The following is a 12,167-nucleotide window of genomic DNA, read 5'->3' as shown; positions in this document are numbered from 1 at the left end:
CCTATTGGATGTTACAGCCGGGGGGCGGGGCTAAAACACATGACACGCATACATGCACGCCAAAACACACTTTTTTACATTTTTACTATGGTTGAGGACATTTCAGTTCTGTAAATTCAAGACATATTAAATTTACTTAACCTCGACCCGATATAAACTTAATCCATACCCTAATCTTAGGCTGTTTATAGTTCTTATTTTAACCCTAAAACCAGGCTTGAAACCTCAAAAGAATAGTTTAAATGACAAAATCCAAACACATACACACACCTACACAACTTTTTACTATACTTGTGGGGACATTTCATTATTGTATATTCCCAGTAGGCTAATCCTAACCTCAGTTCTAAAAGTTACATGTCTAGCCTCAACCAACCAAAACCTATGCGTAATTCTTACCATCACAACTATCAACCCTAAAATAAATATTTGATATCATGAAAACCAAACCTACACAAGGATATGTTTCAGTTCATACAAAAAACACAAAGGTGTCAGAAGGGACAATGAACACTTTTATTGTCTGCTTTGTGAAGAATCCATTTACACAGTATCTCATCTCTCTCTCTCTCTCTCTCACTCTCTCTCTCTCTCTCACACACACACACACACACACATCATAATATTCATGGTACACGCAGAGCCCCTTACACGCACAGTATTTCGCTAAGCTGCCAGTTCTTCCAATTCAATTTTTTATTCTACAAAACAAGATTTACAAAACACCTTTTAAAATACAAAACTGTCAACTTTACGCAAATAAAAACACATACAAATTTTTAAAAATGTTCAAATATCCCCTCTGTAGCATTTGCCAAATACCACCTCTCTTTCGGCTGTCTTTCACTTAATTTGCTTATTCAGCCAGTTTCTCAGAGTCTCAAGGTTCCTCTCAAACCAGCGAACATTTTTATGCACATTGTCCAGGGCAACCTGAGTAGCTCTCAGCTGAGACGCTTGCTCTTTGATGGACTCAAAGAACAACTGCACCTGGGGATCAAACATACACATATTTACACAAACACAAAAAGGCTTTCAACTGAAATTAAACCAGAAAAATGTAAATTTATTTTTCAGTTAAAGTCACAATTATGTTTGAAGTGAGGTAAGCACACATCTGTTCTGTCTTAAGAGGTGTTTTTTTTAAATGATTAGGAATACTTTATAACTGAAGGCAGAACAGAATTATATTTTTGTAAGGGTTAGAGTACAAATGCTGGTGCAAAAACAGGTAAGGTTTCTCAGACATTGCCATAACTAATTATCCTCACTCTCACTAATCTTGCTGGTATTGCCAATGCCAATAGCATGTTGAAATATGGGTAATCTCTACATTGCCTTGCAGAGTGTAGATAAGTTTAAAATGAAAGAGTGTTTACTTCAGTGAGCTCCTCTGGAGATGAAAACTGGCCTGTGGTGCCAATGATGATGTTTCTAATACAAGATGAGCCCAACTGGAACCTGCAGAGGAGAAAGACAAAAGAGAAGACGCTCACAGATTAATATCTCTTCCTACATATGCACACACTCTTATTTAGGGCTGGCGTAGCTGTGGAATAATGTGTTGCTTACGGATTACTGAATGGGCCTACTGGGTACAGGTTGGCCTTCCCTTTCAAAATGTTACATATCCCACCAACAAAGAAATGTAACATGACCACAGAGAGACACAAAATGATTACAAATAAGACCAAAACAGACACAAAATGTCCACAAAGGGGCACGAAATTAGCAAAAAAGACCAAAAATAATTACAAAGAGCCACATAATTACCATGAAAATTCCCAAAAAAGACACAAAATGAGTACAAAGAGACACAAAATGACTAAAAAATACTTTTGCACGTCTCTGCCTACCAGCTCATTGTCTCATAATCCACCCATGGGTATAACCAGGTCATTAAATCAAAATCCAGTTTAGCAGTCCAGCAGGTCAAACTGGTTTACACACATCCAACTCACAACAACAGGTTGATGAGAAGAAAGCACTTCTTACAGAGTATGTACAATGAACTTCATAAGATATTACTGCCGTTTGAAAAATGCATTTTTGTAGCATCACATTATTTGTCCATTCACAATGTCTCCATTATGTTGCACTCACTTTTGAACCAGTGTGTCCCAGTTCTTTTTGATAAAGTTCCAGGCAAGGTGATGTCCCCGCGGGTTCCTGGCCACCATCAGGACGAGTGAGGACAGGTCCTGTGATCGAATCACCTTCCCTTCAAGACCCATCTCCAGCAGCCTGCAACACAAAAACACACAGAATAAATATATGATAACTGTTGGCTGCAGTACTGTGATACAATACTCCATGTTTTCCACATGGTGGCAGCATTAACTGTGTGAAAAATGAAATAGCCAGAAGATGCACCTGTTCAGTTTGCTTGTGTCTCTGCTGCAGGTCAAGGCAAACAGGATTTTGCTTTTTTGTGCTGCAGAGAGGGAGATGTTGTATGTGTGTAGGAGTGTAGCCCAGCCATAGTCATCCTGAGCTCCGACTGAAAACACTGTCTCTGTCACGTCAGTTGGCAAGCTAGAGTAAACACAAGCAGAGCGTGAACTTTAGAGACATGATGAAATATGAAATGATATGGTCCAGCCTTGCCCAGGGAATAGCTGCTGTTTATGTGAATGATACAAGGGGGTTGTTGTCTGATAATGATGTGTGTTTAAAGTATAATTTAGACAAACGTACTTGAGTGTACCGTTGGACTGAAGCCAGTCTTTGAAGCTCTGACGTGCCCGCTCCAGACAGAGAGGGTCACCCAGGTGGCAAGCCAGTGACAGGACCTCTGACCTCAGCCGTCGCTCTGACACAGAGCCACTGTCACTCCACGTCTGCTGGTCAATGACAGCACGGAAAAATCGCAGGATATAGCTCTGCACAAAAAGAAACAGCACCTCACCTTAACTGCATTTACCGACATTATACAACCCATACTAAATGTATACTCTTGTCTTCCTACCCCCAGGCTGCCTGTTACGTCAAACTCATTCCTTTTCTCAATCATCCGGTAAAAGGCCTCCAGGTATCCCAGTCCCTGAAGGAGAGGCACAGTGTGTGTCTCCTTCTGCAGGTAACCGATCAGGTCTAAAGCTTTATTGAGCAGCAGATGACCTGCCCTTTAGAGACATACAAGATTAAAAGTTCAGGTGTTATTTCAGGGGTTTTGTTCAACAGATGCAGATTCCAGATGCTTTTTTGTGTGTGTAAACTACGGAAAAAACATCACCGACTGTCTTGTCTCACACAAACCCACATGCATGTACACACATAGATGCTTACGTGACCAATTGAACGGAGTTGTGTATCAACTGAGTCCTGTCTTTGTAGCTCAGAGCAGTGTGGTTTTCCCTCAACAGTTTTGCCATCTCGTCCCAACCACCATCCTCGTAATGAACCACATAATAGCCTGTCATGTCAGTGTTTACTTTCACCCAGCTGACATCCTCTCCTATATGTATACTGTCTAAATGAGACACAAACAGCAAAGTGAAGGATAGAAAACAACATAACGGCAAAACAAAAGTAAAGATATGGATGAATTGCCGTGAGCATATTCTCTCTTCCCTGTTACCTGTCTGTGTTGTCATCAGGTGTCTGTGGATGGTGCTGGAAGCACTTGTCTTGTATGTCAGAGGGATATGCCAAAGGAAACTATACAAGAAAAGAGATAATCACTTTAAACATATATCAAATTTCAAGTTTAAACTCAGGGGTTACTTCAGATTAAAGGTAATATTGTTGTTGCATGAGCAAACCCCACACGGTCAAGAGACCCATACCGACCCAGAAACAAACAAAGACAAAACAAAGAGATGCAAAATATATGCAAAAAGACACAAAACAATGACAAAGAGTCATAAACACCAACACCAAGATACACATAATGACCACAAAGAGACATAAAACCACAAAAAGATGCATACACAAAAAGTGGCAAAAGCATGACAAGTCTGTGTCTGACTCCTATGTAGGTAAGTGCATGTGCATGCTCACCCCTGTTGCAATGTGGACCAGAGCTGGTCAGAAGGCAACACTGTCCTCAGGAACCTGTCCTGTCTAAGCACCAGGCGAGGCCCCCTCCTAGTTACAGTTACCAGAGGAATGCCTTTCTGCAGAATCCAAGTGTTCATCATGGCTGTCAGGTCCAGGTGTTCCCCTGCAAATAGGTACTGCAGGAGACAATACATGTGACCACACCAGGTCCCAAGGACATAAAATAAATCTTGTAAATGGTGTTAAATGTATGAGAAGAAAACCATAAAGAAGGATCAGTGAGTGGATGTTTACTCACTGCGTTCTTGGCGGCCTGGCTGCTGCTGTAACAGTGTTTTCCTGAGATAAAGTCCTCCTCAGAGCATGTCTGGAAAGCAACATAATGTTTTTTGCAAATGATATGTGCATCATAATGTTTTAAAATTTGGAAAGTATCTTCCTTAAAGGCAGCTGTTCAATTCCAATTCAATTATATATAATACAGGGCACACTGCAATGCATTACTGACCAAAGACAACATCACTTTAATCGCATTAAAAAAAGACATTATATTGATTTTGATTAATTACCAACTTTATGCAACTATTAGCAAACTGATTTAAGCATAATAATGAAATGATGGGAAACAATGAGAGTCTCAAAGGAGGAAAAATAAATAAAATATCTAAAACATCCATTATGAATTTCACAATTAATGTGATTTGTGTCTGTACATTGGCTAAGCTGTCCCACAGGTCCTGGTTGCGTGCATTTCTGTAGCTGAACTTGCGGAGGTATCGTACTATCCCCCGCTGGAACACATCATCTGTCAGAAAGTGTCGCAGCATGTGCAGGACACATGCTCCCTGGTGGGAGAGAGAGAACAGCTCTGTTTAATCAAGCCTTGACAGGTTATGCTGCAGATTAAATGGTAAATGGAGTGCACTTATATAGCGCTTTGGATAGAAGCACTATATAAGTGCACTCCATTTACACAACACACTACGCTCATTCACCCATTCACACATTCATATTGGTGGCCAAGGATACCAGGGCACACCTGCCACCTGCCACCATTAGGAATTCATTCACACACCGATGAACGCAGCATCAGGAGCAACTTGGGCTTCAATATCTTGCTCAAGGATACTACGATATGTAGGCTGCATGGTCGGGGATCGAACCACCAACCTTCAGATCAGTGGGCAACCACTCTACCAAATGATCCACAGCCACCCCAAATTAGCAGTTTGAATGTTAATCACAAATGTAAAAAAGATTTGATTTTTTGTTACAAGTTCACTACGAAGATGCAGTCACAAATGTGTGTTTAGAGTTTTCCAATCATTTCAAACCAGGTCAATCAGAAGTGAGTAACAGATGACATGTATATGACTGAGAGCATACTTTATCATAGGAGAAAGTGTCAAACATCTGTTTGATCTGAGTGGGGTTGTCTGCTGGGCTGGAAATTGGCCGAGAGGAGTTCAACGAGTCGAAACTAACTGCTGCAAAACATGTGTCCAGTAGATATTCCTCCTGCAAGATTGTGCACAGAACAGGATTGTCAGTACTTTCTCCTTGGCTTAATATTAATCTAACAATACTAATAAAATATACACACAATGATCAGATTAAACAAACAAAGCACATACCACTTTAAGGTCCGGGTAGGTGGCCTCCACTGAAATGTACTCCATGTATCTGGCAAATCCCTCATTCAGCCAGATATCGTTCCACCAGTCCATGGTCACCAAGTTACCAAACCACTTCAGGAAAGACACATTTTGATTAATCCTGCATGTCATTGGAGCAGAGGTGGTCCATTATTTTCAGCCAAGGACCTCTTGAACCCTGTCATGTATGTCCCTTTGGAATAAACTGGCGTAGCCTATTGTGTTTGTCTAAGGTGCCTGTATATGTTGAAAGTCATGTGGATGAAGAACCTAAGAGAAATGTATTAGACATATATTTGATTGAGTTCAATACCAGATATTGTGCTACAGGAGAAAATGCTTATCTATTTAAAATTCTGATACTGACATGCAAAAAAGTCATAACATATAACTGGATAAAATCTGACCACTTACAGCCAGGAGAGTGGCTGGACATTGTTGAGGTAATCTACTCGATGGAAAAACTAACCCATCATTTAAGGACAAATATAGCAATCTTTGAACAACACTGGAGGAAATGGACTGCATATAAAGGAATGGACAGGTCTTAAAGTGGACCTTGATCAATAATTGAAAAAATCAATTGTGCTATGAGAAAGTAGAACCCCTGATGTTTTGTTTGTTCTGCATCACTAAGGATCTGAATCATAGTAAAAGCAGTATTTGTGTAATTCTGTTTGCAAAAAGAAATATATGAGATATGTATCAAAAACAGAGAATCAACAGAGAATACCCATAAAACAACCATACAAGCAAGTCTAAACCTAAACAAATGATCAAAGACAAAAAGTTAGTGCATAAAAAAAATAAATGAAAAAAATAAATAATAAAATAAAATAATGATTTGTTCAGAGTGGGAAAGTAATATATGAACTTTTATGTATAATGTATATATAAATACAAATAATTTTTTAAAAAGTCTTAGTTTTGTGAAAAAAAAAAATGTATATATTATTTTTAAAATAATGATAATTCGTGAGTGCCACAGACCACACTTTGAGAAGTGTCCAGTACAAACACAGTGTCAAACTCTCACCTGATGGGCGAGCTCGTGGCCAATCACCATAGTAACCCAGAGTTTGTCAGAAATGGAGGATGTGAATGGATCAAAGAGAAGGCTGGTCTCTCTGTAGGTGGTCAGACCCCAGTTCTCCATCGCACCAGACTGGAAATCCGGGATGGCGATCAGATCTGGGAGAGGGGAAACAAAAAAGTGACAGCAAAATGAAATGACAGACAATATGAGAAACATAGTTACAGAAAAACTGAACAAAGTATACCTTGTTTGGGTAGAGGATAGTGGATGTTGAAATACTCTTCGTAGAAGTCAAGCATTTTGACAGCAACCTCCAGGGCGTAGCGGGTTTGCTGCAGCTTCTCAGGAGCAGCATAGATGGACACCTACAGACACAACAGTGTGTGAAAAAACAACAAAAATGTGTCTCTGTGATAAAAATATTGTTTACAAGAAATTTAGAAATTTAAATATCATTAAGGATGCCTCACCTGCACCCCAGAAGATGTTGTTGCAGTGACAGACTTGAAGTCACAGACAACAAAAGCTACGAGGTACGTGCTCATCTGTACACTTGCATCAAACTGGTCCTCAAGCAGGCCGTCATTTACCTCAACCGTCTTGACCTGAAATACACAAACGCTTCATTGTAGACCTTTTCACATACCTCTGAACATTTGTGGTAACTAGCATGCATGCAGCACTCACTATGGGCATGTTGGACAGAGAAATGTACTCTTTATTCCTCCTGATCCGCACAGAGAAGTTGGCCTTGAAGCTCGGCTCATCGAAACAAGGGAATGCCATCCGAGCACTGGTCGGCTCAAAGTGAGAAGAAGCTAAAGTTCTGAAAAGAGATGTCAACAGCACATAATACTCAAATAGTAATTTAACTGTAACTTCACACTTCCAGTATCTCTTCAGTGTCATCATTTTTTTTTACAAATTCCCAAAACATTTCTTGATGTTGTAAAACTCAGATGCTCTCTTCTAAACTAAATAAGTGAGTTTCTCAACAGCCAATCTTAAAGGAAATGACATAGTTCAACCATTTTTCTTTCTCTATTAGATACAGAACAGCTGTCTGAATATATGCTTAACATGCATTGACATGACATTGTTAACGACATCAAAATACAGAATCCTGTCAGAAATTTTTCTCCTTTCAAAATAAAACAATACGCAGTTCATGCAGCCTAAAACTACTTCACATCAACATTACGTCTTGACCACGGGCACCAGGGGCCTCATGTATCAACGCTGCGTACGCACAAAAACATTACGTACGCTGTTTTTTCAGCACACGCCACATGTATGAAAAGTGAACTTGCCGTGAGAACGTGCGGACCGCTCCGCAACCTTTCGAGGTGCCGAGAGAATGTGCGGTGGCACCGCTAACTTTTGTTTGGCAGAAACTACTGTCTTTTATGCTCTATTTAAAACGTGTTTCATGTCTAAACTCATACTACACACAACTGGCATTATTTTTTTATAGTTTATAGCTCTCGGACAATGGAGGAAAATGCCGTTTTCCACCATCAATAACCCCTTACAGATAATTATCTGTAAGATATTTTGCTAAGCTTGCTGTGAAGCGATATATCTGGTCTTACCTAGTCTCTCCTGTGCTGGTTCTGTAGGTGCTCTTGTAGAAGCCATAGAAGCCGTCTGCAAGTTGCGCCCCAAACTCAATATACAGAAAGTACTTTTGGCCGCTGCTGAGCACTCTAGGAGAGAAAATGCCAATCTGCTCATGGGAAGGGTTATGAAGAACTGGAAGAACCTAAAAAAGGAAGAGATGGAGAGAAGTTGTGGGTAACAATAGCAAGTAAGCTTTAATAACTTCTCTTCGTTATAAACTACCTTATCAGACAGGTGAGCGAGGTTCTGGTCCACTATGGTGGCCTTGGAAATCTGCAGACCCTTGCTGTGTAATACAACCCAGTTTGTGTTGTTCTGGACATCAATCTGGATCTGGACTGAGCCAGTGAAGGTGAGGCTTGTGAGGTTGGGGTGCAGGAGGAGGTGGTAGTGAAGAGGAATGATGTACCTGAGACAAAGAAACAATCAATGCATTAGAATCCAATCCAATCCACTTTATTTATATAGCACAATTTTAGCAAATACAAGGTTTCCAAAGTGCTGCACAAACAATAAATAGATAACACAATACAAAGAGATGTAGTAAACAATAGAACAGTAAAATGCAATAAGATAAAATAAATTAAAAATGGGATATAAATAAATAAAATAAAATGTAAAATGTACTGCCCGCACAAAATAAAATATGCATGTATACAAATAAAAACAAAAAATCGTAAAATCATAAAATCAGCTCAGAGAGGTAAGGAGGAGCAAGACCGCAAGACCATTTAAAGCTTTAAAAGCAAATAAAATAATTTTAAAATGAATCCTAAAATCAGAGCAGCCAGTGCAGTGAAGCTAAAACAGGTGAAATGTGCTCATACTTTCTTGTGCCAGTTAAAAGACGTGCAGCAGCATTTTGTACAAGTTGAAGGCGGGCAATGGAGGACCCACTAACCCCCATATAAAGTACGAAAAGAAAGAGGTCTGGCAATCTTGGATGCTAAAAAACAAGCGTGAACATTACCTTGGCAGACGTAGACGGCTCCAAGGGAAGGACAGATCACCAGATCCCAAAGGAGACGGTTCTCCCGCAGGGTGAGGAGGGCTTGATGCCTGTTGTGAACTCTGGGTGGGCTGAGACGCAGCCAGAGACACTTGGAATAGAGACAGCACTAACAGCCTCGCAGAGACCATGGTGGAGGAAATGTTCTTTAACCACTGATTTTAAAAAAGCCAACTGTGTGACAGGCTGACAGCTGGTATTGAACTTGGTCACATCCCAAACATGAGGAGTGAGGAAGGACCACCCGATGTGAGCACTGAATGCCTGCTGGGAGGATTTGTCCAGGTGTCAATCTATCAGAATGTGGCTGAATGAAAAGTCTCAGGACCTTTTCTCTTAAATCTGAAAGACATTAGAGCAAGATTACAGTAAGAACAAACCACATGCAGTTTGTAAGTGGGGAAATGTAACTAAGTACATTTACTCAGTACAATTTTGAGGTATGTGTACTTTACTTGAGTATTTCCATTTAATGTAACTTTAAACTTTTACTTCACTACGTTTTGAGGAAAATATTGTACTTTTTACTTCACTATATTTAGCTTAACTTACTTTTAAGGTCAATATTTTACATTAAAAACATGATTAAAGTGATTGGACTTTTTTTTTTACCTTATAATAGTATAGTTAGTACTTAGAATGAGCCATTTCTTTATAAACTTAAAGAAACAGCTCAAATAAATGCATCAATACAAATTATCTAAATATATGTATAATATTTAATACATACTCTTAATAAAAAGTACATTTACTTTTGATGCTTTGCATTTTAATGCTGATACTTTTGTACTTTTACTTAAGTACGTTTTGAATGCAGGACTTTTACTTGTAGTGGAGAGATTTCACAATGTTGTATTTTACTTAAGTAAGGTATCTGAATACTTTTTGGACTGTGCACGAGTCCAGTCAGAAACGTTAAAATGTCTATGTCTCATCACTAATGTCTTCCTGCCTCTTCCATCAGGTTTATAGTTGTGATTATGGTTTCAAAGGTTACTATCTTGACTGTAAAACCTTGACTACCACTGTTTAATTGTTATCCATACATTAAAACGATTACTCTATCACAAATATACTCATATAGTCTATAATATAATAAACCTGCTTCTATCTATGAGCTAAAGGTGTTTATGTTTACAAGGGGACACTTTTGGGCCTTGAAAGCATCACACATGGATTCTGCAGAGAAGTTTGTTCATTCATTCAGGCAAACAGACCTGCATGTAAAATTTAGACCCCCAACATCAACACAACACAGTCTGAAGGAGACAAACATGTGACAAACAGGCCACATGATTTTCCATGCAGACAAAACAAGCTGAGGACACAGCTATAACTGTGAGGTGACAACAGCTGCAGGAGCATTAACTGCAGGTCAAACCAGGCTACAGAGGCGGCACTTGTGTACCGGGCTCATTATTATGATAGATTATGTTCGTTACAGCAGAAAGGTAAACACTTATGGAAGGTTGTTATGATGTTACAGTTAGTCACGTGAATCGGGCTTTTGTTTTAGAGGTCATATTGTAACATAAATCAGTAAGAAATAGAATAAGAAAATAAGAAAAGCTTTACCTCGGTCATTTTAGCTTCATCACCCTTCCCTCATGTTCCTGCTGTTCAGTTTCACTTTCTCTTATAAGCTCCGCCCACTGTTGAAAAAAAGTAGTGTTTGTGTGCGTGCGTGCGTGCGTGTGTGTGCGTGAGAGAGAGAGACAGAGAGAGACAGAGAGAGATAGAGAGAGATAGAGAGAGAGAGAACTAAAATACAGTCCACACAATTGTTTTGTTTGTGTGTGTGTGTGTGTGTGTGTGTGTGTGTGTGTGTGTGTGTGTTCCTGGGGACACATTTTAAACCAAAGACCAGTTATAATGTGGATGCTTGTCCAACTGGGGACAAAAGCTATGTCCCCAGTTAGGAAAAAAAGCTGATTTTATTGGTCAGTGTCAAAAGATAACTGTAAAAAAGGGAAGTTATAATGCACTGGAACATGTTTTTTTTTTTTTTTTTCATTTTTGTGGCTGATGTTTTCAATAAGTCCCACTTTGTTTTTAAATAAAGAATGTAAAACCCAAAAAAATAAGATCATGGACATGTGGGAAACAATAAAAGAAGCTAAACAATACATGGATTAGGAAGGACAATTATATGACAAGGCTGAACAAAAGGCATTTATAAAGGGCTTTATAAACATATATAAATGTATGTGTATACATGGAACCAGTATTTAAATTTGTTCTCAGGCAAAGTACAGAAGCGTGTATGTGTGTCTGTATGTGTGTGTGTGTGTGTGTGTGTGTGTGTGTGTGTGTGTGTGTGTGTGTGTGTGTGTGTGCAGGTGTGTTCTGGGTGTGTTGATATGATCAGTTTCTTACCTCAGATCTAACAGCCATATGCAGGTGTGTCTCCAGTCGTTCAAATGACTCTTCACTGACTTTCTAATGTCCACATTACTGTCCTGTTGTCAGTGTTTGTCCTCTTTATAAATGGAGATAAAGTGAGATCGGCACCATGTGTGAGAGCCCTCTCTTTGTCTCTACTTCTGTGTGTGTTGGGGTGGGGGGGGGGTTTCATTGTCAGTATACTAAGGTCACAACAATGTGACATGTGAATCCCCATAATGCAATGCTCCTGGCAAAGCCAAACGGCATGCCCCCGTTTCACACACAAATACACAAAGTGCACACACACCTAGAACCACACACACACACATACTCTCACACACAGACGAGGCACTGATCACTAAAACTACTATAACTTATAGACATGACGGAGCCATCCAGGGGTCTATTTTACCTACCTATCATCTATTTATGGACAGGTAAGAGCTTCTACTTTCTAATC

The 12,167-nt window shown here is 39.5% G+C and overlaps 1 protein-coding gene across 1 annotated transcript; it reads right to left on the bottom strand.

Annotated features, from left to right (window-relative positions):
- Positions 1-514: 514 nt before the first annotated feature.
- Positions 515-10,951, bottom strand: erap2 (endoplasmic reticulum aminopeptidase 2). Its single transcript, XM_059336416.1, has 21 exons — positions 10,898-10,951; positions 9,284-9,664; positions 8,536-8,722; positions 8,286-8,455; positions 7,381-7,519; positions 7,164-7,298; positions 6,938-7,058; positions 6,694-6,848; positions 5,637-5,750; positions 5,389-5,520; positions 4,716-4,847; positions 4,301-4,369; positions 4,003-4,178; positions 3,581-3,660; positions 3,289-3,472; positions 2,969-3,125; positions 2,698-2,882; positions 2,374-2,535; positions 2,104-2,244; positions 1,380-1,461; positions 515-990 (listed from the first exon to the last, which is right to left on the bottom strand). Exons 2-21 carry the CDS (start codon positions 9,451-9,453, stop codon positions 844-846), a joined length of 2,838 nt encoding a protein of 945 aa, XP_059192399.1. The 5' UTR covers positions 9,454-9,664; positions 10,898-10,951; the 3' UTR covers positions 515-843.
- Positions 10,952-12,167: the final 1,216 nt, after the last annotated feature.

The sequence above is a fragment of the Centropristis striata genome, chromosome 7, assembly GCF_030273125.1.
Source record: "Centropristis striata isolate RG_2023a ecotype Rhode Island chromosome 7, C.striata_1.0, whole genome shotgun sequence".
Taxonomy (NCBI): Eukaryota; Metazoa; Chordata; class Actinopteri; order Perciformes; family Serranidae; genus Centropristis; species Centropristis striata.
The sequence above is the reverse complement of the archived record's forward strand: the minus strand, read 5'-3'. Positions and strand labels throughout refer to the sequence as shown.

Coding starts and splice junctions, on each gene's coding strand:
- erap2 (XM_059336416.1), bottom strand. CDS start 9,453: ATGGTCTCTGCGAGGCTGTTAGTGCTGTCTCTATTCCAAGTGTCTCTG. Junction 4,179..4,300: donor GCCAGGCCGCCAAGAACGCA/GTGAGTAAACAT, acceptor TGTCTCCTGCAG/TACCTATTTGCAGGGGAACA. Junction 3,661..4,002: donor TGGTCCACATTGCAACAGGG/GTGAGCATGCAC, acceptor TTTCTTGTATAG/TTTCCTTTGGCATATCCCTC.